Source organism: Sceloporus occidentalis, unplaced genomic scaffold, assembly GCF_023333645.1.
Source record: "Sceloporus occidentalis isolate IW3139 unplaced genomic scaffold, rSceOcc1.0.p SCAF_10, whole genome shotgun sequence".
NCBI lineage: Eukaryota > Metazoa > Chordata > Lepidosauria > Squamata > Phrynosomatidae > Sceloporus > Sceloporus occidentalis.
In genome coordinates this window covers 14,978,519-15,005,798 of record NW_028316990.1, presented here as the reverse complement: position 1 = coordinate 15,005,798, position 27,280 = coordinate 14,978,519, and the positions used below count along the sequence as shown (strand labels likewise).

The 27,280-nt window shown below is 41.6% G+C and overlaps 2 protein-coding genes across 6 annotated transcripts in view; both read left to right on the top strand.

Annotated features, from left to right (window-relative positions):
• The window catches only part of BEAN1 (brain expressed associated with NEDD4 1), a 28,211-nt gene extending 12,245 nt beyond the window's left edge, over positions 1-15,966 (top strand). For all 5 annotated transcript variants that reach the window (XM_089540223.1, XM_089540222.1, XM_089540224.1 and 2 more), the window contains 4 exons: positions 214-348; positions 9,372-9,581; positions 10,689-10,830; positions 13,126-15,966. In XM_089540223.1, coding sequence (XP_089396349.1) covers positions 214-348; positions 9,372-9,581; positions 10,689-10,830; positions 13,126-13,486 — 848 coding nt within the window. In that variant the 3' untranslated portion in view covers positions 13,487-15,966. The remainder of the gene's footprint in view (positions 1-213; positions 349-9,371; positions 9,582-10,688; positions 10,831-13,125) is intronic.
• A 4,293-nt stretch (positions 15,967-20,259) lies between these two features.
• On the top strand, positions 20,260-24,501 carry LOC149305974 (uncharacterized). The gene is made up of 2 exons (XM_089540477.1): positions 20,260-20,617; positions 21,053-24,501. Exons 1-2 carry the CDS (start codon positions 20,324-20,326, stop codon positions 22,511-22,513), a joined length of 1,755 nt encoding a protein of 584 aa, XP_089396603.1. The 5' UTR covers positions 20,260-20,323; the 3' UTR covers positions 22,514-24,501.
• The last annotated feature ends 2,779 nt before the right edge of the window (positions 24,502-27,280 follow it).

The window sequence follows — 27,280 nt, the reverse complement described above, 5'->3', positions numbered from 1 at the left end:
CTTATTTTTTTATTGTTTCGGCTTCAGAGTGCAATATAAAGACAATAAAGGAAAATAAAACTCTCAGCCCTGCCAACAGGGTACCCCTTTGAGCCAAAAGCCTTAACCAGAAAATCTGGTTCCTTGTTGATTTCCTGCATTGCTTTGCTTGATCAGACCAAAACATCCCTAATTAGTCATCTATTTCTCTGTGTGTTCTCTCCCCTCCCACAGATGAAAAGGGCATCCTACCTTGCAAAAAAGAGGAACTTCAGTGTGGCAATGGACTCTGCCTGATGAACTGGTTGCGTTGCCGCTACAAGAAGGACTGTGGGAAAGATAATGTGTCGATCACGGTGGCGTGTTCAGGTGAGCAATCCTTCAGGATATCCTATAGTGGGAACATTGGGAAACATTTAGTGGTTCGCTGTGATTTGGTCATCATTACATGTAGTTTCTTATCTTTCTTCCCTTCTTTGCAGGCCTGGGTCAGAATCCGATTGGGGAAATAGGCTAGCATTTTAAAAAAAAGAGTTGCACTTGTAATTTTGATCTCTTAGTGACTGTGTAAGTATGGTCCCAAATCCAGCCAGTTATCCCACAAGCACACATGCAGCCCTCACATGGTGACTTGGTGGGTGTGGAACTGGTTACCATCATGCAATAGGGGAGCTCATGACCACAGTAGCACACCCGTGCTATCCGACTTAACTATGCTGGCATTTATTTTTTCCTATCCTAAACATGATCTTGGTCATAGTTTTGTGTGAGGGTAGGAGTGGACTGCTTAACATTATCTCTAAGTAGTGATTGTTCTTAAAAAACGATGCCAGCATGTGGGGAGTGGGAAAATAGAGGAAAATCCCATAGTACAGCCTTTCTTGGGCTGTAGTACTGCCAAATGCTTGGAACAGACTATATGGGTTGAATGTTTCTCCTTGCCAATAATTCCCTACACAGTAATATTTATTTATGTCATTTAACTGCCATCTTTCTGCTGGAGTGGGACCATGTAAAATCAAAAACAAAGACAGTCTTAACAACATGCATTACAGGTTGCCCATCAATGTTGTAATACAAAATAATTTTCAGGTGAATTAATCAACAAAAGCAAAAAAATAAATTGTGAGGCTATAAAGACTGACACATTTAGTAGGGCATTAAACTTTCAAGGATTACAGTTCACTGAATAAGATGCATTGTGTGTTCAGTTGGCAGGTGTGTCTTTGTATATGCATCAAATGTATGCACAGATTTAGTTACAGAGAGGGAGAGATTGTAAACTGTGAAATGATTATGAAAATTAAAAAGCAGTTTGTGACCATCCAGTTAAAACTGCATACAGAATAAGTATAGTAACTGTTTGCAGCCACAGCAATTGGCAATAACATAAATACAGCATCTTCTGAAGAAGGGCTATCTTTCCCATAGGAGAGTCATTATGTTCTTAAGAACAAAACAATAGTAACAGCCAAATATTTATAATCTAGATTGGTGTGATGTCATTGGAGTAGACATGAGAAACACTCATGGATGAATTGTGTTTTATAAAAGCTGCCTCAGAGTGGATTTACATATGTGGGTGGGTTTTCCCGCTGGTTTCTTTTCCTTTTCATTCCTGATATTTTACAAACAAATCTACCTCTAACTGTGGTGGTAGTCATTTCTGACTTATGGCAACCCTAAGGTGAACTTATCACAGGGTTCTCTCTAACTGTAGCAGATTGGATTACCTATATCTCCTACATGAATTTGGTCAATTTCACGATAGTTACTACCCTACTTCACAGGAAAGTGTTGAGTGGTTTTACACCACAGTTCTTATTCGATTCAGCATCAGCTCCAGACATTGCACAGAGCTGTGTTTCGAGGCTGCTTTCCCCTCATTCTGATTTCAACTAGTCTGTTCATCACTATCAAACAGAGGAAGAAAAACCCAGCCCTGACCAACATTTTATATTTAATTTACAGTAGAGAGATCTGCATTACCTAACATTGATCTTATTTCTCACTGGATCTCTGTTTTCTCTTTTCTTTTGTAATTCTTTCTTTCTGTCTTTCATGCTGGTTTGCCTTCCAGTCTTCACTTAAGTTGCAGACTGATGCAGAAGTTGAAATAAATCTAAAATGAGAATATGAGACCAAAGAAAATTGTTAAATTCATCCATTGCTTAACAGTACGCCATGTTTAGTCACTTAATACATTCAGAGTGGTCTTTTGCAGTGCTCTATGACTGTCTTCCAAGAATTTTGTTCTTATTATCTGCCTTTAAGTCATATCTAACTTATAGTGACCCTAAGGCAAACCTGTAATGGAGCTTTCCTGGCAGAATTTGTTCAGGGGAAGAACCATTATACCACACTGGCTACACTATAATATGTCTTAATTTTTCTCCATCCTTGGCCAAAGAAGAGAGGACTAGCCAGTAGAAGCGCCTCACTCCTACCCATGTGCTCTCCAGCACCATCTCTCTACCTTTTCTGGTGGAAGGCAGAGATATGAGTAAACCATAATAAAACCACTTTTCCCTTCCCTCCCTCATTGACGAAAGGAACACGTATGTACAAAGTAGCCAAAATCACTTTGAAGCTTAACATTCTATGTAAGTAGGATTACACCAGATTTCTCCATGTAATATCTTGGAACATGCTTCTCCTGGAATAGGTTAGAAATGCAAAGACACTGATGGGGGTGAGCACAGTCTGTGAGTTAAAGAGATTTTGCCAGAAGGAGGACATTGGCATGACATCACTGATGCTGATTAATGGCAAAATAAGATCGGAAGTAATGTACAAATCACCTCCACTCTGCTGAGTCATTAGCACATAACCTAATATCCTGTGTTCATTTGTTTAATGGCTGAAGCATGGGAATGATGGAGAGCACTTTTGTTCTGGGTTTTAAAAGAAGCCAGAAATTGCAGTGTCTGCTTAGAAAGGATTCTGTGGTCAGCTAATGTCAGCTACTGCAGATGTGTTTCAAGGGAAGTGATTCAGGAAGGCAAAGTTTTCAAGGGACTTCATGAGCTGGAAATGGGAATGATTATCACCAGAGAAGGAGGAAATGACAACAATGGGGCAGTTCTGTTCTCAAAAATAAACTTGGGCCTGAAACAAATGGGCAAAAGGACAAATCTTGAGGCCACGTTGGGGGCATGCCATTTACATGACGCATGCCACAAACATGGCCTGAAACAACGCTGACACCAGGCCAAGCAAGAATTGGGATAGAATCCATTCCTTCTGGTGGCCCAGTTCAGGACTGCAGCAGTGGCATTGACCGGGGCCGTGCAGTTGCCATGGCCCCAGCACAGTCCTTTTGGTCTGTCTGTTTTGGGCCTTCGAAAAGCAATTATGAGAATATGTATTTTGTTTTTGTTTTTTTAACTTGGTTTCTAACAAGTACTTGAAAGAACAGTTGGTTTCATCCAGCCAGTCGGAAAACTCTACGCCCCCTCTTTCCTTTTGCCAGTTGTACATCATCTTGCATCAAAACTAATGTTTTTGCTCTGAAAAGACTCAGACACGTATGGATTTTAGCTGGTTGCTTCATAGTTTGCTATAACCTACCACAGTTCATTTCCCAGCATATCAAGAATTCCTTTGCTTGTATTTGTCCACAAAAATATAATCTCAACAACTGTGTTACCGGGAATAGCCCATGTGTCACTGTTAATTAGAAGGGAACCTTTTATCTCTCCTTATATCTCTTCTTTTATCTCATGTTTGCCACCCTTATCTTTTCATTAAGCGCTTGATTGAAAAGTTGTGGTTGAAATTATACTTCAGCGGGGAATGTATTGATGTGAAGCAGATGTGAAGGTAACTCTCAGAAGGACACTGGGATAGGGACTAGAATGACTGAATTAATAATGTAAGCAATAACTCTTGGCAAGGACAAATGGGAAGTGTCGAGGTCATGAGAGTTGTAAATGTAATTAAATTTGTCAAATCCTATTGGGTCCACATAGCATATTTCATATAATCATAGAGTTGGAAGATAACCACCAAGGCCATCCAGTCCAACCCCCTGCCATGCAGGAATACAGAATGAAAGCACTCCCATCAGATGACCATCCATTCAGTGGCATCGTTGGGAGGGTGTGGGGGATGTGGTCCGCAACGGATGACACCCCAAAGGGGAGATGGATTTCAACAGGGAGAAATGTAAGGTACTACACTTCAGCAGAAAAAATGAAATTCACAGATCTGTGATCTAGGATGGGCAACATCTGGTTTGCCAACAGTACATGTGAAAGGGAGCTGGGATTCTTAGTATACTACAAGCTGAACATGCATCAACAGTGTGATGCAGCAGCTAAAAAAAGCCAATATGATCCTAGACTGCATCAGCATGAGTGTAGTGTCTAGACTGAAGGAAGTAATAACACCACTCTATTCTGCTTTGGCCAGATCTTACCTGGAATACTGTGTCGAATTCTGGGCACCACTGTTCAAGAGGGATAGTTACAAGTTGGAGCATATGTCCATAAGGGGATGACCAAAATGGTGGAAAGTCTGGAAAACCATGCAGAGTGACCTAGGTAGCTGGTAATGTTTAGCCTGGAGAAGATTAAGATGATAGTCATGTTTAAGTATGTGAAGGGATGCCATACTGAATATAGAGCAAGTTTGTTTTCTGCTGCTCCAGAGACTAAGACGCAGAGCAATGGATTCAAACTATTGCTCTCCAAACTATAGGGAAAGAGATTTCATCTCCCTTTCTCATTTGCATAGTAGATATGCCAGTCCTTTTGGGTGCAACACCTCAGTGGGTGATACTCCCCATATACAAAATGTGTACTTCAGCTTTATTTCATTTGCTTATATTTCCCCATTTAACCCATGTAATATTCATCAGCAGTGATTACTGAGCTAATGGAAGCAAACACAGTACAGTAGCTCTTCAAAAGGTCAGGAGCAGCTCAGCAGGGAGAAAGTCCAGAATCCATGCCAGCATGTAAACTGCACCACAGAGAACAAAGGGGGTGAGCTGTGGAATGTGATGCAATGTCTGATATGCCCACCAATGCTATTTGCTGCCTCTAGAGATAGGGGATTTGCATTTTAATGCAACATTACCTAATGCACACTGCCCAGAAACAATAATGCACACCCAACTGTATCTTGTCTTCAGAAGTCTATTTTTCTGCAGTTGCAATGTGGTTCATAAAATAAAAGATGTGTTCAAAAAATGTGCACAGTTTTCTCCCAAAATCCGCATAGGATAAAATGTCCATTTGAAAAACATAAGCAAACATGCTAGATGTCCATGGAAATATCCGTTTCCATGGGGGCAGGGAAGGCCTACAGTCCAGTTCAGAGTCATGTTGAAATGAGATTGTTGTTGGGAAAACAACCTCAGGCAGAGGCAAGTCTGACAGATTTGCCCAGCCCTGGCTGCCTCCAGGTACAGAGATAGCAGACCACCAAATATATCTTTCTGAAAGTAAGAAAAGAGAAAAGATGTGGTCACCATGCCCTTCTTGGCATCTGGTTGGGTATAGTGGAAAACTGAAATAGAGTTGCACTGGAGGCCCTGGAGATTCCTAGAGAGGTGTTCTCTCAGGCAAAAAGAATATGTTTTGTGTGTGTTTTTTTCACGTTCATGGTGGTCTTTCACCCCTAACTCCAGTGAATGTGGAGGGACCACTGTACAGGTCTATCCCACTGGCTGTACTGTGGGTTACTCCCAGGTAAGACTGCATAGGCGTATAGCATAATAGTCTCTTTTGTTGTTCCAATACAATGAAAATAAAGTCTTCAGTCAAAGTATAAATAATGATCAGAGAGAGAGAGAGATTTCTCCTCTTTTTCTTGGTGGAACTGCCCTTCTTTTAAGATATAAGTTGCCATGACAGCTTTAACAGGAAAGATAGGCATGTCTTTAAAGATGATTAATCAGAATGGTGATGAAAGCTGGTAACGGTCCTCTTCCCAGATTAATGTTGGCTTGGTAACATATCACAGCAACAGCCTGCTTTGATAAGATAGGTGTATGTGTGTGTGTGTGTGTGCATGTGTCCCTTTATCGTGTATAGTTGCACGATGTTGAGCGGATTATTAGGGTGGCTGGCTTGCTTATTTTTGGTGTTCATTTATTTTTAGAAGAAAGAAGTCAAAGACATTAAGGGAAAAACACATTGCCAGGCCACTGAAGTGATTCAGGTTGGCATTCTCAGGCTCACAGTACGCTATCTAATTTCAATAGCAGTAGAAATATTTGAAGAAACTGTCATGTCATCTCTAAAAACAAAATGTTTTTATCTCCCTTATATGGTTGAGGAACCATAATATTGAATCTAGTGCATGTTGGCTGGTACAATGTGGCAGAGTGGGCTTGCAAGGAAAAGAAAATAGGAGTTGTGGTTTAGAGCAGTGCTTCTCAGACTATCTGATGGGCAACATGGCAATTATTATTTATCCAGTGTGCCAGAGACGAGCACTAAAATTATGCCCACTGGGTATAATTGTTTCTTTCTTTCCTGGAAATGTTATTGAGACTAGCAGCCAATGGCTCAAGGATTGATCCAAGATCCACTGCTTTTGAATAGCACTGTTATAGAGGACAGTTGGGTAGCCAAGCAATATTTATACTGAGAGTCTTGTGATTTCTCTATAGTCTCAGGATGTTCTCTTAAACTGTAAGGAGAGACATTAATTACAGCACAGTAGTAGGATCCCATGGCTCACCATCCATAGCTGTTGGACAACCTTCATTTGTCCCAATTTCCAAAGACCCTAAGCACAGCCAAGGCTTATGGGAGAAAATGCCCCAGTAAGGGCCAACTTTCATCCCTGGGAGTTGTCCCAGGTCTTGCAGAACCTCCTCATTTTCTAAAGCAGTTACTTGAATCATCTGTGGCCAGCATTCTTTCCCTACTTATTACTCAGCTGTAACTGTGTTATTGCATCTTCTTCCTTAATCTTTTGCCTACAACTCCCAAGTCTCCCAGCCAGCATGGCCTGCTGTGGTCAGGTGTGGGAAATAAGCCACTCTTTTAAGTTCCCTGGTCCTAGCAATGTCTCTTTAGTCCATGATCCTATACTAGCTTTGCTGATGCATGTGCAGAACAATTTGGGTAATAAAGCCACAATTTTTTGCTTTGTTTCCTTCAAAGTGAATGATGAATAAATTAGCATTGCTCCCACACCAGGCTTTCCCTTATCCGTTCAGCGTTTTTGTTTAACTGTGAAGTGTACAGCTGAACATGCGGCAAACGCAGCATGAGCCTTCCACTGAAGAGGCAAGTATGTGTTCTCTGCTGCAGAGCTCAATAAATGGTGAATAATTTGAAGATAGTTGCAAAGCAGTGTGAGAGAAATTACAAGGAGCTCATTGTTCGGCAATGATATTCATCTCATCTGCAGTGCAGTAGTTAAAATGCTATCGAGTGCCCGATTCATCAGAGGAAATGAGGCCATAACTAATGTCGCCAGCAGTCATTATGACAAGAGTCATAAATTAATATATTAGCCTTCCCTTTGTCATTTAATCTGCAGCCACTGTAACTCCTTTATTTTTAAACAGTTTTAACAGTAATGTCTATTCAAGAAAGGGCTTTCTAAATCAGCAGATTGTTGGAGATGCAATACTGCTAATACTTTAAGGCATATATTTTGGAGTTGTTCCATATCAGCTACATTTTGGGAGGAAACCAATCACATGAGTAAATTTGATTTTGGAAAGTTCCTTGATATTCAGAAGTGTGCATGTTCTTGAATTATTGCATTGTTTACCTGTTTCTTGGGAATTAACAAATGGCCAATGGCCCCGTTTTGACTGCTATATTACAGGGCTGAAGGGCCGCAGCATCCCAGCAGGGCTTTTCAATCCAAAATGATAGCTTATTTATCATTATTCACCTGGGTCTGAAGATTGGAATGTGGGTTTTGGTTTTGCTTTGATTTTTTTTTCACTTGCTAATTTGAATCAACACCTATTGAAGCTGCTGTGACATTGACATAATATCCTAAAGCCACAGGTATCTGATAAGCTCTTTCACAGCAACACACTCTTTGCTTCTGACATTTTCAATTTGCAAGGTACCTGATCCAATCTAATCACTTAGTGGCACAAGCCATTATCTGATAGTTGTGCATGGACACACACAAGTACATACATACACAAGTACATACATACACACAAAGACAAAGTGAGCCATCTCACAGGGACAGACCACCCCTTTGACTTGAATAATCTGCCCAAGGGCACATTTAGTATATAGTGTAATAGCACACCTTGTATTTCCTCAAATAGATCCCTTTTCTGAGATTTGTTCAAAACAGATTTTTCCATATTTAGATAACCCCCTCAGTATGTAAAATCTGCTGCCTTATTTATTTATGTATTTATTTATATATTTTTTTAATTTTTATTTATACAGTCGGCCCTTCTTATACACTGATTTTTTATACACGGATTTAAGCATACACGGTTTGAAAATGTTCCAAAAAAGTATAAATTTACCTTGATTTTCCATTTTTTATAAGGGACGCCATTTTGCTATGTCATTATATTTAATGGGACTTGAGCATACACGGATTTTGTTATACACGGGGGATCTTGGAACCAAACCCCAGTGTATAACAAAGGTCCACTGTATACCGCTATTCCAGAGATCATAGCGGTGAACAGTAAGCTAATTTTGCAAGTAAACTAATTAGCCCCAACAGTCTGGGTACTCATTTTAGCGACCTCGGAAAGATGCAAGCCTGAGTCGAGCTTGGGCCCTTTTGCTGGTCTTGAACTTGCAACCTTGTGGTCTTGAGTGAATGGCTGCAGTACAGGCATTTAACCACTGTGCCACCAGGGCTCCTTATATTTTATTTTTGGACTGGCTCCATTTTGTTTCTGTCTGGTAGGCACTTGGCCCCTGAGTTCATTGTCAGAGAGGATAAACAATAGGGACGGAAAACAATAGTTGGCAGAATATACAAGAAAGACTGGCATTGGCTTTTGTGCTTGTCTTTGGTTTAGGGAAATGTAAGAATTTTGCAAAATGAGCAATTTTGTGTCAAAATATTTTCTGTTACTGTCTAATGCGTATTTATTTCAACTCCATGCAAAGCTCTATGCAATGACTCTGACTGTCAACCTTCAGTTTTGTACCAAAAGTTTTTAGCTTTATGGACAAGTTCTAAAACAGGTACATACATGTATAAATGAGCACTTTTATCTAAAAGCAGAGTTTTTTTGGACTGCAACCCCCAGAATACCCCAGCCAAGTCTGATCAGTGTTTATGCTAGCTAGCAGATTTTGAGAGTTCTTGTCAGTGAAAGTGAATTTTCCAAGCTGTGTTTAACATTTGCACGTTGGAGCAAGTTTGCCTGCAATATATTCTGTAGTATCATTTGAACTATCTTACGTTTCTTGCTCACTCTTCTTCAGAAATTCATCTGAACCAAACCAGACCCATCAGTGAGTTCACCCATTACACTGAACTCATTGGCTGTGGAGGCATGCCTGATTCCTCTGTGCTGGTAGCTGGAGTCGTGATTGGCTTGGTGCTGTTCCTCTCTTGTGTGGCCATCATCATTGGCAGCCTGCGAAAGAATCAGTGTTTCCGACATCTCCAACTGCAGAGAGATGCTAGCTACAGTAAGACAGTTGTTCATATCTTCCTTTTTTAAAGGCGCAGCATCAAAAATTTGAAGAGATCAGCAATGAAATACAAATGTTTCTAACTCTTTGTTCCCTATTGTTTGGTTGTTGGTCTATTAAGGACAAGAAATGGATATAGCAGTAGCAGGTTTCTGTGTTTAACATGGGACATCACCATTAGGCAGGATTGGGTGGCCTCATACATGTCACCCAGGAAGAGGAAATGCATCATCAAAAATCAAATTTTCAGATGACACCAAATTAGGATAGGTAGCTAATATCCCAGAAGAAAGCTGGGCCAAAACAAACAAAATGAATTTCAACTAGGATAAATTTAAGGTACCACACTTAAGCAGAAAAAAATGAAATGCACAGATATAGGATGGGTGATATCTGGCTTGACAACAGCACATGCAAAAGGGAGTTGGGAATCTTAGTGGACCATAAGCTAAACATGAGTCAGTAGTGTGATCTAGCAGCCAAAAAAGCCAATATGATCATAGGCTGCATCAATAGGATTATACTGTGCAGATCGAGGGAAGTTAATAGTGCCCCTCTATTCTGCTTTGGTCAGACTTTTTATGGTTTTGGACACCACAATTCAAGAAAAATATTGACAATCTGGAGTGTCTCCAGAGGAGAGTGATCAAAATGGTGAAAAGCCTGAAAACCATTCTCTTTGATGAGTGGCTTAGGTAGCCAAACACGCTTTAGCCCTGACAAAATTGTTATGCTGTGAACAACTCAGTTTTCTGAATAAAGCTTTCTGGCTTTGCTGAGGCTTGTCTTTCTGAACTGGAATTGGCCAATACATGACAACACCACACTGGCTCTCTATGAAGGCAAAGGGGTGTACATCAATGAAATGTACAATATACTCAAAGCACAAATATATAGAAAACTATTCACATTATTTTGATGAGCTAGAAATAGGTGTCAGGTTGATCTAAACAGGGATTATTAATGTTTTTATATTCATAACATATTCCATAGATACTATGAAGGCTCTTTGTTGAAAAGCAGTGCACCAATAATTTTATAAATAAAATCAATGAAAATAAATAAAATGCCTGCTAAGGACTGCTCTCTATTGCTTTCCTCCAGCTCCAGATTGCTTCTCTAACAGCGGTTCAGTTGGAGAACTGAGGTCCAGCTGTGCTGAGGAGTTCCCCCCATCATTTTATTTCAGCTCTTACATGGAGATGCTATCTCAGGTCAACATCACACATCCTGACTCTCCTCCACGGTAAACACCTTCTGAATACGTTCTTCTTGTGTTACCCCTGCAAATCCTCAGAAGAGATGTATTTTGATGGTAGGGGATAGGCTGTTGAGATGAACAGAATCAGTAGTTTCAAGTCCTCACAAAATGTCACAAGTGGTATGTTGTCTTCCTTGGGCAAAAATCCACAATGTAATAGAGAGGCTGACAGGACTTGCCAAGCCCACCATTGGCCTCACCCGTTAGCCCAGCTCTGTTCGCTGAGCTCCAGGGACTGGGGATGCAGCTATAGAGAGAGCTAGTGGCTGCTAACTCCTCTCTCAACCTGTTCCTAGCTTGGTTTTCTAACGCTTACTTAGGCCCAAAACGCACAGGCCAAATAAGGCAGTTTCCTGCCGCTTTGGGGGCGTTTAGATCTCACACACCCCCAAGCTGCACTGAGGCCATTCCAGGGGGATAAAGTCAGCCCAAAAAGGAGCAGAGATTATCCGCTCTTGGTGGTGCCATCTTTAGACCTGCAACAGTGGCCCACTTTGGAAGCAGGCCAGGTGGTCACCACAGTCCTGGCACAATCAGGGCTGGAGCAGCCAGAGGCCATTCTTCTGGGCCATGTGCTTCAGCCCTTATTTACAATGTTCAAGGCCTTCCTTTTCTCCAAGAACCTCAGAAACAAATACTGTTGTCTCTGCCTTAACAAAAGCACTGCGAGGTAGGACTTGACATCACCTTCTGAACTTCATAACTGAGTGGGAATGTGAACCTTTGGACTGCACTGATCGGGCTGCTCCTGCTTCTTTTGTGTGTAAGGGCAGTCAGAGAACCCAACTCACAGCATACAAAATTTACAGAGCAATTAAACTTTCAAAAAAATGAAAACCAACTATCCAAGTATCCTTGCACGCATGTTGTTACTTCCTCTCTGGGTGCACAAGAGCTGCACCTGAGAACCTCTGGCTCCCCTCTTATGCACCAAAGATTCACTCCCTGGACCACTAGCATAAACTACTAACTTGATTAGCTTCTAGGGCAGGGTTGAGGAATCTAGATTCCAGGTATTGTTGGACTGGAGTGTCTACAAGCCCCAGCCAGCATGGCCAGTAGCAAGGGGTGATGGGAGTTACAGTCCAGTAATACCTTGAGAGTCATACAAGCTGCATTGCTGATCAAGGGTTTAGCCTTTGCAAGACCTCATTCAACATTCAGTACTCCACAGGAGGTATCCATGGCACAGAATCCTATTTTTCTTTTGTGTTTTCTTTTTCTTTTCTTTTTGAAGGATGTCCAGGGCAGAATACTATTTATACGAAATTCTAATTGGGAAATTAATTTATAAATGTTGCCCTAGGGGTGTTAATCATTTAATTGCTTTGATGTATGAGCTGCAGAAATCTCATTTAGGTCTCAATCTGATTATCTCTCTAGATGCATCTCTAATCGGTTCTCACACTAGATTTAAGAAAATTGCTGAAGCTCTCATTTGGATTTTCTTCACTTACTTTTTTTAAAAATCCTGGTTCTGCCATCCTTGCCAGGCCCTCAGATGGAAGCCATGTGCCAATTTATCTTGACAACCCTAACTAGATGGTGATAATATCCATAAATGTAGCTTTAGGTGAATTAATGACTTTCTCATGGATCCAAGATCTGTGACAGTGTGTCAAATTGAACTGACATCAGAAGTATTCAAAACATGACAGGCACAACGTAGAATATGCTTAGATGATGTTGGGTTGCCCTTCATTTACTATTTGTGTTGTGTGCAGGTGCTTATGATGGACACACATATCAAATCCATTTCTGCACATTTTTTTCTCCTTCCCATTTCCATGTCTGTTCTGTGATCTTTTTAATGGCAAAAGTGGGGGAAAACTGTCCATATTTTTGTATGAAGTTTTCAAATGTCCATAGACCCATTCCCCTGTTAGTTAAAATATGTTTGGGTGCATCTTTGAAATCTACACAATAACTTTCTAAAATGTGCCAGTGTGGTGTAGTGGTTTGAGTGTTGTACTAAGATTTCAGGAGACCACCTCTAAACAAACCTTGCCAAGAAAACCCCATGATAGATTCACCTCCGGTTTGGCACAAACTGGAAACAATTTGAAAGCATATCACCACCACCACCTTATGTTATTACAGTCAAACCCCTTTTTTTTCCTTCTGCCGTGGGATGTATTGCATACTCAGGGTTTGTCCAAGTTATATACTCTTTCTGACCAGGCCCTTTCAGTGGGTTCACCAGGTGAAGCTTTTATTTTATTCTGTTCTGAGAATTTGGGGGAACAAAGCTAAAAAGTGGGTATGTTTTCTTGGTTTCAGCTATGATGAGTGTGTGGGACCAGAGGCAGCCCAACTTTACATTCCTACAGATGATCCTCCGCCTTACTCCTTGATAGACCCTTGTCGACAGAACGACTTGACAGTCAATATCACCTGGGGAGAAGATGGAGAACCGTCTCCTGGGACTGCTGCAGAAATGGATGTTGGGTATTTGGCTGGACTTCAGGGCCCACTGCAGCCCATTCCTTCTATTTCTTTGTCATCTTCGTTCCCAATGGATGCCGCCCCTCCGTATGAGACTGTGGTGCGTGAACAGAACACTCCCCTTCCACTAGCAAGGCTGGACCTACTGAAAAATTCAACACATTACTATCAGACCTTTTCCAACAGAATAATTTAAAGGGGAGCATTTGTCCCTCTGCTGCTCAAGGAATCTTTCAAGTGGAAGAAAGGGTGATAATGTAGAACAATAATCACTCACTCACCCTCGTTCTTAACAAAACCTTTCTTTTTTTCTACTTTACAGGGCTAGAATGGGATGGGATGTGAGGGGTTTTTTTACAGAAAATTTTGATGTTTACTTACACATGTTTACTTTCATTTTTGATTCCCACTCACCACCACCAATACAAAACAAGTAAAAGCAACTTTCGGGGCTTCTCGGTACCATTATAGAATAGGTTTGTGTTATACAGTCAACCCTAGCTGTTGGGTTTGCTAGGGTGCTTTGCATGCCTTAGACCAAAAGGAGTGAGATAAAGGGGTCACAAACATCTTGTTGAGAGCTGTTTGTGCAGTAGTAGTAATAGGAGTAGTGAGAGCCAGCGTGGCGTAGTGGTTTGAGCATTGGACAGTAACTCTGGAGACCAGGGTTCAGTTCCCCGCTTGAGCATAATAACCCACTTGGTTACCCTGGATATGTCATATTCTCTCAGAGGATGACAGTGGCAAACCTCCTCTGAAGAAACTTGTCAAGGAAACCCTATGATAGATTCACCTTAGGATCACCATAAGCAAAATATGACATGGAGGCACACAACAACAAGAGTAATAATAAGTTATTGTGTTCGGACGAAGTGTGTATTCAGATTTAGATATTTTAGCTTGTTTTTCCTACCCAAAAGATGTATCAGAATTAGTTCTATTTGACAGACATAGGATTGAGGCTGAGAGAGATTGTCACATATGTCCTTAATTGACCTAGGCACCGAACACCATCTCAAACCAAATACTCTACCCAGAGAAATGTTGATGTCTTGTGTATGCATAAGATCTCCTATGGAAGTAGTTGGACATTTTTGTCCAATGAAGAATGGCCATACTCAGTTCAAGGTTGTGAAAGCAAAGGTGTGCATGTAGTACCGTTGTGCATGGATGTACATTTTTTCATGTCTATACAGATGCACATTTGATTGCACATTCATTTGCACAAAGTTGCAGTTCATTAACAAGATGGCATTGCACAGCCACTGCATAACTCTATGAACATAAAGTTATGCTATGCCTTTTCAGTGTAGGGTCTTGGCCTCCATACACTTGTTATCAAAAATAAATCTTCTCCCCCGATATGAAGTTTCTGGTTACATTTAATCATAACTTGGAAATTTTACTTTATTTTATATTTTAGCTGGGGTAGGAAATAGTTATGAAGAGAGCAGCATGTACCAAAGAGAAAATTAACACTTGGTTCTGAAGGAAAATCCCTCTGTGAAGCTGGGATGTTTTCTGGGGGAAATCTTGATGAACATGATGATTTCTTCCCAATACAAATAGCTTCAGAGGAGATTTTCCTTAGGATTACATCAGGATTAAAAATGGACAAATTCCTTTTCCTTACCTGATGAGATCACATTGGGGTTTGACTGAGAGATCCATTTTCAATTCGTTTCTCAAATTGTCTTGTTGAGTCGTATGTTAAATGTAGGACCTTGTTACTACTCTGTATTCTCATTTGTGACTTTCGTCACTTTTCCCCACAGCCACAAATGATCCTGAAACTCACCTTAAAAGCCAGTTAGCCATCTCAAACAATGCAGGTTTAGGCTGTTGGTGGGTAGGGCTTTTCCAGATGATGGGACCACTTCCCTCCTTCCAACTCACTCTTGGAGGAGGCTGGTCATATCTTGCAGCAACAAAGACCTGCTTTGCTCAGGAAGGCTTTTAAGATGAGTTTCGGGGGTCAGATGAGGTGATGAAATACACCGAAGACATCGTGGCTACATGTTTGATGCAAGATATCTGTCCTTTTAGATTATTTTCATTTTGGAGTTTTGTTTGAAATCATATCATTTGATCACCACTTTGGGAACTCAAATTGAGAAGTGATACATCAATGCAGAGCTTGAAAAAGTTCATGTTTGGACCTGGGACTATGATGGATGTGGGATTTGGGGAACTTTAGTCTAACAATAACTTTACCCAAGCTTGGTGATATAACTGGTGCTGGTAGCTTTATGTTGTAGGGACTCCTTGGACAAGCCACTGTTGATGAAGGTAGGAGATTTTGATTCAAATTGCCATGATGATTGATGCCTCTTCCTTTGCCGCATAGATTAACAGAAGCATTATGGCATAGGCATTCATAATTTGGAGTCTACTTCATCCCCTGTATAACATATTATTCTTGGTTAACAGGCATTTGCAGGTTCACATATGCAGCTATGGATTGGGACAGTATGGTCAAATAGCAACAAAATGCAAAAAATACATTATGACAATCCCATGCATCTTGCGATAAACAAAATGTTACTCCACACTATTATATGAAATGTTAATCCGCACTGTTACATAAATTATAAACATTTTACTATGTCGTCATTCCAAAAGGAGAGAGGCAATAAAAATCAGCTGATAGCTTTTGTTAGACCAGTCTCTTGGAGCCAGAAATTTGTTTTCCTCAAAATGAACAATTTTTTTGTGGTAACAAGAACTGCTGGTGTGTATGGAGTTTATCACACGAAGGAAATAGTGAGTTTATCCCGGAAAAATTGCGTAATTAAGCAAAACAATTTTACACAATATTGCACAAAACCCTCTGTTAAAGTGGTCACAAAGAAGCATTGGCGTGCATCTTTTTACTTTCGGGATTTTGGCAACAATGCCTTTCCGATATCACTTTATTTGTGCAATTGCTTGTGATAATCATTTGCACAATTGCCATTTTCACTTTATTTGCGGGATGCTTTAAATGCAACTTTAATCTCTCTTTAATGCCGAAATTAGCCCAAGTGTGATAAACGCCTATGTCTCATCCTAAAACTGGATCCAGCCTTCCAAATGTTAACAAACTACACCAAAAAAAGTGGCCATGGGCTTTACCTGTAACAATCTGGCAACAACAACATCGCAATATGAAAGCACTTGGTGGAGTCTTATGTGTCTGTATCTCTTAATGATTTCTTTCAGAGCCGTGATTTCCATTCATACTGTTTCATGGAAATCCAATTCAGAATACTTTCCCGTTTGCTTAGTTGCCAGATGCGTATAGAGAAAGCGCCACTTAATGCGTCTCTTGAAGGACAAGTGCATAATGACTTGTTCAGAAAACGATGATTAAAATCATAAATAACGTTGCTGAAAGTCACATCCGAATTATGAGACCCTCTTTCGGTTCTCGTAAGGAGAGCCGTTTGCATTGATACACAACGCTCAAAAGGTTCCATCCATCTTATAAAATGATACGTTACATCCAAGTAATGACAGGGTATTAGAACGATATTGCAGTGTTGCTGATCCCAGCTCAGAATAATCTCAAGTTAAGTCGTAGTAGAAGCTCAGACGTAATTAGATCATGAATATAAGCCTATTTCTTGCAAATCTGATATAGGATGAGACCTGGGAGATGGTGGGAGGCCATAGTTGCCTGACTCAGAAAAAGCAATGTATCTTATCAGAAAGAAGGGTATAGTCAGCCCTTCATATCCATGGATTCTTTTTCAGCTGATTCAAGCATTCACAGCTTGAAAATATTCATATATATATGCAACTTCCAAAAAGCAAAGCTTGATTTTTGCCATTTTATAGAAGAAGCACTCTTTTACTTTGACGCTGTATTTAATGGGACTTTAGCATCCATGGATTTTAGCATCACAAAGGTCCTGGAACCAAGCCTCAGCAAATACCAAAGGCCCACTGAACATTAGAAACTATTTTTCCCCATAGTATTATTATTATTATTATTATTATTATTATTAAATTATTTATTTATAGCTTGCCCAATCACGAAGAATTACTGTTGGGGTTGCAACAGTAAGAAAAATATATAGCAATAACAACAGAAAAATAAAATAACATAATTTACAATAACAATAAATAGCAAGAAGAATGCATAGCTCTGCCTGACGCTCATTATGGAAAAGGCATAGTTATACCTTTCAGTAATTTGGCAATGAACAGGTAGTGAGCATGGTCAGAGTGTGCATCATTGCAATGCTAGCTATGGAACAATGGAATCTGAGAGCTAGAAGGAATCACAAGGGCTGCATAGTTCAATTCCCTGCCGTACAAGAATATGCAACTAGGGCTAAACGGACTGCCCCAAAGGGTCGGGGTTGAATGGGGGCATGGCGGCCATACAACACATGCCCCAACTCCACCCCTTAAGCCTCCCAAGCAACCACACACATTACGGTGCTCAGATGACGCATGCCAAAAGGAGACACTGAGCCCATATAGACAGTCCAAAATAAAGCTGCTTCGGGTCACTTTGAAGGTATGCTGTTTAAATGATGCATGCCTCCTAAGTAGGGTTGCCATAACTGTCAACCTCCAAACCGGGACAAATGTGTTTTTTTTAATGTAGATCAAATGTAGGACAAAATTTAGCCCGGCCCCCCCAAATGTAGGACATATTTTTAAAATGGAGGACCTCCGCCTTCTGCATCATCTGAGGATGATGGGAACTGCCCTTTAAAGCCCCTAACATGCGAGTCGCCAATAAAATTATATATATACCTGTGTATATTATATAGGCGTGTGTGTATGTATGTATATATGTATATGTAATATGTCTTTCTCTCTATATGTATGTATATATATGTGTATATATATATATATATATATATATATATATAAAATGTGTATATTATATGTGTATATGTGTGTGTTTATATATAGATGTAATATTATATATCTATGTATATATAAAACTGATATATGTGTGTGTATATGTACATATATATGTGTGTAAATATATATGTACATATATATTATATGTCTCTATATGTGTGTGTGTATTATTTATGCGTATGTATATGTGTGTTTGTATTTGTGTGTGTGTATATATATATACATCTGTTCTTGTGTGTCTTTATATATTATATTACAAAGTTGTATATACATATATATACACACACACGTACACACATATTTATATAATATTATACAGTTTATAGATAGAGAGATAGAGAGATAAAATTTATACATATATATTTATACATATATATGTGTGTATACATACTGGTAAAAACACTTGTAAATACAGGATTGGTGACTTGAATGTCTGTGTTAGGGGTCTTGGAGGACAGTTCCCATCATCCTCACAAGGCACAGCATGTGGGGGAGGTCTTGGAGGACACTTCCCATCATCCCCAGACCATGCAGAGTTTGGGGGAGGTCTCCCTGCAGCCTGTCTGCGCTCTTGGCCCCTGAAGCCCCTTTCTGGACATTCCCAGAATCCTTGAGCACTCCTCCAGGGCCATGGGCATGAGGGTTGGTTGGGGGTGATGGGAATTGTAGTCCCAAACTCAGCCGCTGCACTCGCTAAGGGCGCCTTCCCTTTTCCCTGTTGTCCTGGAGCACCCTCTGGCGGCAGCAGAAAGAGCGGCTTCTCCCCTCCAGGCTCCCGTTCCTCTCTCTCTCTTTCTCTGTCTCTCTCTGGCGCCCTCCGGTGGCTTCATCGCCAAAGAGCAGCCGGATAAGATCTTAGCCGGCTAAAGAGCCAGCGCTGCATGGCTCTCGGACGCCCTCCTGTGGCTTGCATTAGAAAATGTGCTTGAATGCAGCCACAGGAGGGCGCCCTAGAGCCAGGAATGGAGGCTCCAAGGGACTCCTTTGCGATGCAGCCGTGGCTCCAATGGTCTCCTCCTGCGCAAGCGTTTCTATATATATATATACACACTCACACACACAAAATATTACACACAGTTTTGTGTGTGTGTGTGTATATACAGACACATATAATTATATATACAAGGCTATAAATGCCAAAAGATGCGCTCCAGTCCTTAGGACGCATGCGTCATTTAAAGAGCATGCCTCCAAAGTGACCTGAAGCAGCTTTATTTTGGACTGTCTGTATGGACCCATTATAATATCAATTTAAGAAAGCAGACGGAGGGGAAAGCGGCAAGTCAGAGTTTAAAATGATGGTGATGGTGATGATGATTTGGATTTATGCCCTGCCTCTCCAAAGGGATTGAGGCGGGTTATAGCAATAAAAATCTGGCAAGGTCCTTTTTGACAAAGCCTTTTAGTCCCCATTCATTCTGGGCTGTTTTATTTCCCTCTTTAGCTGCGTCTGAGCTGCAGAAATAACCCAGTTTGACACCACTTTCAGCTGCCATTATTATTATTATTATTATTATTAACCTTTATTTATAAAGCGCTGTAAATTTACACAGCGGTGTACATACAATCTTTTTAATTAGATGGTTCCCTGCCCTCAGGCTTACAATCTAAAAAGACAGGACACAAAAGGAGAAGGGAGTGGTGGAGGGGAATAGGATCAGGTCCAGCAGATCTTCTCCACCTCCGAGGCCTGGGCCAAGGCAGATGGACTGGAGGGAGGGCTTGGCTTCTTAATGGATGGTCAAAAGGAGGCTTCCTGGGTCAGAGAGGGGCTGGCCTCTGGGAAGGCTTCTCTAAACAATATAGTCTTTAACTCAAGTTTGGTTTGTATTCTGCTCCCTGACAGAGAGGGCTAAATGCCTCAGACAAGAAAAACTACACTTCCCAGAATCCCTTTCAGCCAGGGCAGGCAAAGCGGCGTCGGACCGGCCTAGCCCTGCTTTCGCTTTCGCTTTCCTCCTGGGCCCAACCCTCTTGTTTCTGTCAGAGGGCGGGGCTAGTCTTGATTGACATCCCTCGCGGCCACTGAGACGCCGCCCTGGAGAGGCTCCGACCAACCAGAGGCGAGGCCCCGCCCCTCCGTGTCATCCTTCGTCCAATCAGAGGAGGCGCGACTAGTTCCTCTGAGGAGAAGTTTCCTGCGGCTGCTGCTGCTGGTGCTGCGAGGGCGATGCGGGCGGAGGGGGAGCTGCGCGGGGCCTACGCGGCCTTCTACCGGCGGAGCTGGGCCCGGGGCGAGGCCGGCGTCTGCCGCGAGGAGGCCCTCAAGGGCCCCGCCAGGCGCCTCCTGCTCTCGGCCTCTGCGGCGGAGGGGCGCCTGGGGAGGCTGCGCGGGCTCCTCCTCCCGGGAAAGAAGGGGGAAGCCTCGGATCTGCTCCGCCTGCGGAGGGCGCTGGAGTTCCTGGAGCTGCTCTGCGTCAACCTCTTCCTCTCGCCCTGGAGGAAGGAGATCCGGGCCATTAAGGTGGGAGAGACACAGAGAGAGAGAGAGAGAGAGATGTGTGTATGATCATAGAGAGATTGTGTGTATATACATTTATGTGTATGTTCATATATAGAGATAGATGTGTGTATATATATATATATGTGTGTGTGTACATCTATGTATGTATGTGTGTATATATATATATATATATATATATATGTTCATATATAGATAGATTTGTGTGTATATATATATATATGTACATTTATGTGTGTGTATGTATATGTTCATAGATATGTTCATTTATACATGTACATGTGTGTGTGCGTGTGCCTATATTATGCTTTATCTAGCGCTGGAGATTTACACATCAGCGCTGGACATACAAAGAGTAAACTAGGTGAAGGTAACCCTGTGCTAGTTTCCCTCCCCAGCTGCTCCGTGTTTCCTGATGCTCCCTTTCTTGCTCCGCAGACCTTCACAGGGCGCTTTGTCTACTGCCTGGGGTCCGTTCTCCCGGAGGCGGCTGTGGAGAGGCTGCTGGGGGAGATCGGCTACGTCGCGACCAGCGCCACGCAGTTCTCGCTGGCCAGGAAGTTAAGCCAGGACGAAGCGGAACAAGCCGCCTTTGAGCTCTTCCTTGCCAGGATTGAGTGCGAAGACCTCCTTGAAACTACAGAGGAAGCGAGAGACGGCCGTTTGGGGGATCTCTTGTTGCAGAAACGAGCCCAAAGGCCCCAGCAACCTGGAAGAGACCTAGATGAAAAGCACCAGAGAAAAGGACATGTGCTTCTCAGCGGACAAAGCGAGGCGCAAGGTGGCCATGGTCCTCAAGAGACATACCTGGCCCACAGCAGCCTGGCCTCCGAAGGAGCTGAAAATACTCAGCTCAGAAGTGAGGTTGGTCTCAGATGTCCCACAGAAGAATCATCACAAACAGCTATTTCGAAATGCATTCCAGAGCAAAGCATGACCCAGGGAAGCTCAGTAGGTGTTTCCTCAAACTCCTGCATCAAAAGCTCTGACAGTGAGGATTTCCTGATTAAATACAGTGACATTGTCATTGGGCAGAAGCCTCTCCATCTCTCGGATCTCTCTTCAAAAGCATCAGCCAGTGAGACTCAGGCCGTGGGATTCGTTGAGGCAAGACTGGGCCCTCCAGCCAAAGGAGGACAGTCGCTCACTTTTCTGTCTCCTGATGCTAGTGGTCCACAGGCTTTGGCGATACTTAATAATGACGCTTTGGGAAACGGCCACCTTTATGACTACAGAACCCAAGAGTCCTGTAGGGACACAGCGGAATCTAAGGTTTGTGAGGCCATAGACTGCCTGAGCATTCATGGCTCAGATCCTACAGACCAACCCAAAGAATTGAAAGGCAACATTGCACAACACAGCAGTACAAACAACTTCCCTAGAGAAGAGGAAACGTGTGACTTATTCTCTAACAAGAAGCTAAAGATCAAGGAAAACTGTGCTGGGCAACTGATGTATCCTGTAGAGGAAACAGCACAAATGGAGCAGAGAACTACCAAGAGTGGTATCCAAGTGTTTGATCATTCCACACCAAAGCTTGCAAATCTGCCCAGTGGAAACAGAGAGGACTTCAACATTGACCTCTATTCATCCCCGGACCTCCTCTGTAATATCACTGGCTGTAAATGTCCTGCTGTTGATTCAACTTACAGCAGACTCATAGTAGGCATTCCAGTTGCATCTGAATCTGAGGGGTGCTTTAGGCATGTTGGAGAGCAGCCCAGTTCGTCCTGTACTGTTATACCTGAGATCCCTTATCAGGGTGGCTTTCCAGCAAGTCTTCAGTGCAGGAGGGAAAGATGTGCTCCCCACTCGTCTTTTGCAGACTTTAATACTTGCCTTACACCACTGAGTGAAACTGATCCAGAGGGTTATATTATTATAGACAAGAATGAGTAGGAGACAAAACCATAGATACATTCCACATTCAAACCCCAAACTGTGAAGTTGAAGGCTTTCATGGCCGGCATCCATAGTTTTTTGTGGGCTTTTCAAGCTATGTGGCCATGTTCTAGAACGTCTTCCTGATGTTTCGCCAGCATCTGTGGCTTTGGCATCTTCATCTTCTCTGAAGAAGCCAGCCACTGATGCTGGCGAAACGTCAGGAAGAAACTCTTCTAGAACATGGCCACCTAACCCAAAAAACCCCACAAAAAACTAAACACCAAACTAGCCAAGAGACAGGAAGTATCCAAATTTATACACCTAGTACCAAGCAGCAGCTACTTATTCTGCTTCTCTCCATAGCTACCAGCCGTCTCCAGAAGAAATGAGAGGAAAGGAAAACAGTTATCAGAATCCATCAGGGAGTGTATCACATGTGCATGTGTGCCTTCTCTCATTAATCTGCCCAGCTCCAATCTCTCTCTTCAGGATTTGGTCTCTCTGGGCAGGAGTTGTAGGTAGAAGCACACTAATGAGATTCAAAGGCAGTAGTGGCTACCTTTGGCCCTCTAGATTTGAATTCTTCACAAGTCCTTCCTGGCATGGTCAGTGGTAAACCATTATGGGAGTTAAAGTCAAAAGCATCTGGAAAGCCAAAGGTTTCCCATACATTCCAAAGGGTCACCAAAGCAGGGAGGAGGCAACAGATACCCTTTCCTTGCATTGCTATATTAGCGAGCCTAAAATGTGTCCAGAATGAAAGGGAACTCCTAAGTACATGAAAAACAAGTGCTTTGCTGTACTTTGCTTTAAAAGTTCTCCCCCATCTCCATGCCAGTTGTGGCCTATTTTAAACAAATACTAATGTTATATGACTTGGGACAAAATGCTGCATCACACTATTGGACTGTTCAATATTGGATGGAGCTGCTGATTTTCTCCACCTGCTATTACCAAAAGAATGTTACATCTCTATATGACAAGAACACGGTGCCTTGGTGGTAGAATTCAAAGATATAGCCATGTTACTCTGTAGAATCTCTCTACCTAATGGTGCCTTGGTGTTATGAAACCATTTACTTTTGGTTTTGCTTGTGCCTTCATTTGAGTTACTTACGGGTATCTTTATAAACATGCACTGTGTCAACGATTTTGCACATAGTAATGCAGAAGGGGAGGGGGTATGCAGAAATATAGAGAAAGGAATGGAATTGCAAATACATGAAGTCCTTCATTGACTGGATTTGAGACAATCCCTGGATAGTTGGACAGGAAGGGGAAATAGGAACATAGCCTGAGGTGAGGTGGAAGGGGTAGCCTTTAACTGCTTTTGTAACAGGACAGGTTGTCTCTATGCAAGAGGAAATGCAAAGAGCTACGTGGAGTGTAAGTTGATCAGCAAACTCATTTAGTGTTTATTTTGGTACTATCTAGCTCTCTTACCTATCCTGGGGTCAGCATGACCCCATGCCTAGTTTGCAGAGATCATTGTGACTTCTCAAAACACATTTTATGCTAGTTATTAGTTATGGAACCCCATATCCAACAAGAGGGGTGTAGGGTATGCAAACAGCACACACATGCATAGGTTTCTTGTGCGTAGCCTTGTACAATTAAGGTCTTTATTCCATGGCCACACAGCCCTACTGGTGAGAAATGACTACTCCTGATCTATCTCTTCTAAGGAAACATGCTTTTTAAAAATATATATGCTACATCTCAATGCCACTTTATTCCATTTTTTACTTGGTTCCTTTTGTGGAAGTCCCCAAGAATTAGCCAAAGACTTTCAGTGCATTGCTCCGTCTCTCTTTGCTCTGAACAACTGGAATTTAAATTTTGAAAACATGGACCATTTATAATCGCAATGGAAAGAGCTATTTAGAACGCTTGCTAGTATTTGCAGACTAGGGGACCATAGTGGAAAAATAATCTCTGCCAAACTATTTCTATGTCGGCTTGGAAAAGTTTATATTTGTATAATAAAAGTATGCAAAAGGAAATGTTCCTGCACTGACTTAGTGCCTATTGTGCCATAACACCAACAATTGGAAGGCTATGAATGAGTTATTATAGAACGGGAAGCTATGAGTTTTATGGGCCCAGAATAGAAGCAGGCAGCCGCTTGTGCGTGGTTTTAGGGCCAAAGTCATTCATGAAACATGTCCTTTCCTTCAAAGAAAAACAAAACCCAAGAATACTAACCATGACTGCGGTGTCATTGATTTTACCTGAAGTTAACCGTAAAGTCTCCAGATACACCCTTAAATATTTATCCGATGGAATCCTAGTCCAGGGTGCGTTAAAATATATTTGAATCAATCTCAAAGAGTCCTCACTAAGAGGTACTCTATTATTTTTGCCTATGGCTGGCATCCTGTGTGTTATGACTACATAAGGTTTCCTACTTACATTTATAATCATGGTACCATTGCCATGATCACAAATGTCCCCAAAATCTGCCTTAAAAGCCAATCAGCTAACCCAAGTGATAGAGAGGAGCAGTCCTCCCCCACCATCTGTCACAACCCTGGGAGGAGGAGATAGTCATGTCACCTTGCACCATCCTAACTCTATTGCCAGGGACAGCTGACTGGTTCTTAAGTTGGGTTTCAGGGGTCACAGCTATGTTCAGATGGAACATAGCTATCATACTGCAGCTATGCGTCTGATACAAGATCAAGGCCAGTATCTTTCAAATGTGACATTCCAAAAGCCAGCGAGCACATCATCTTGTTAAACCTCAGCGATAACCATTCCAAAGAGAATAAATTAAGCAGAGCAGTTTTAAAGAGGTTCCGTTTAATAAATACTGAAATAAGAGCCTGGAGATGTTTTTTAGTACCAAAGATTTAAATTATAACAGAAAGAATGTTAAAATGTTTCCAAGAGACTTACCTGCTGTCTCCCACCACCCTGTTCAATGGCGGGGTGGTAACAAGACATGCTTTCCATACTAAACAATATGTTTTACACACATGGCTTAATAAAGCCACGTATATAAAAACAAATTGGAAAGAAATCAAGCAACAGCTATCACAGTGATCAGCGTAAGAGAAATGTGACCTTCAAAGAGGAAATAGCAGATTAACACATGGCAGTAAACCAATGCTGCTGCAAATCCTGTTTTAATCATGAATGCAGAGAAGAAAGGGGAGACGCATCTCAAGATGCTCAAAAGACTGTATTTTCATAGACTATTTTTGTATGTTTTTAACTGTATGATTTTTTTTTAATACTGTAAGCCGCCCTGAGTCCGCCTTGAGAAAAGGGCGGGATAATAATAATAATAATAATAATAATAATAGATGGCTGTTTTATTAGTTCTTTTAAATGACCAAGACACATTTAGGCATCCTTCAGCATACTTATTCTTGAGCATAGCTCAAAACAACACTGCAGATATCCAAAGCCATGCTTGTTCCAAGTAGCTCATCTCAAGGTAGGTAGTGGGGGAAAACAGAGTATGAAAGGGCTTTCAGATTTAAATCCTTAAGACTTGAACCCATTTACACATAGTCTCTTCCTGGACCTCAGCAACAGTGCCACACACAATTTAGGAGACTTCTGCAACTGAACTACTGTTTTTGCAAAGGATGCTGAAACACCCCTTGAAACAGAGGTGCCTTTTCCCTAGTGATCTGCTTGTCCCTGTCCATAGCAGGTGAAAGCACCTGCCTATCCTTTCTCCCCATTTCAGCTAAGGAAAGCTCCAAAGTGTTATTATAGTTCTCCCAGCTGCGAAAGCTATTTCTCTGCTCCTTCCAATAGACAATGAGTGAATGCATAGAAGCATGGACAGAGCAAGTTTTGCACACACAAATCTGCAGGGGCCATTAAGTTTCAGGTCATTTAACTGATACAATCACCCCACTCAATGCACCCCTTTTTCAAAGTGTGTTTGGACTAGTGGACCTCCACAAGGTTATGAAAGTAAGCTATCATAAATCATGCAAACACAACTAAAGTGGATTGTGGGTTTTTAAAAAAGTACCCGAAGGTCTCAGCTCACCTAACAGTACCATTAAGGTTCCTACTTCTTATTACACTTCTTCAACATGGATTCTTCCAAGCATGCTAACACCTCCTTGTTTCTCCATGGCCCTTTTCGTCTATAAAAGTAGCTGCCACCTGAGTTTGCAGTTAGGATTGGTTGTCTTTTTATCCTATCCTTCTGCCAAGAAGACACTAACGATGCATGTGATTGTCCCCTGAGTTTCAATTTGAGAATCTGAACTCGGGTCCCTACATCTTTGATGCTCTAAACTCCACACTGCACCATCTCTGTAACTAATCAGTAGAGCCACAGAAGTAGGAGATGCAGTGTGACAAAAGGAATCCAAAGACAAGTTCCCATTTAAAGGCTTCAATAGAAGTCCTGGAGTGTTAACACAGCAGAAAAGCTGAAGATAACTATTTACTCATTTGTTCACGTGTTCTTGTTTTATATCAAACACATATGTCTTTGGGTGTTAAAAAAGGAAATCATTTCTCAATTTTTAAAAAATTGAATGCATCTACAACCATTTATCTATTGATATTTTTATGGCCTCCTCCTACCTTTGTTTAACATGCTTTTTTTAACATGCTTTGAGATTGATTCAAAATATATTTGAATCAATCTCAAAGACTGTCCTCGCTAAGAGGTACCCTATTATTTTTGCCTATGGCTGGCATCCTGTGTGTTACGACTGCATAAGGTTTCCTACTCACATTTACAGTTGAGAGCATGAATTTTCTTTCAGAGGCATCAGTAAGCAGTCTGTGAATCAACACAGTCTA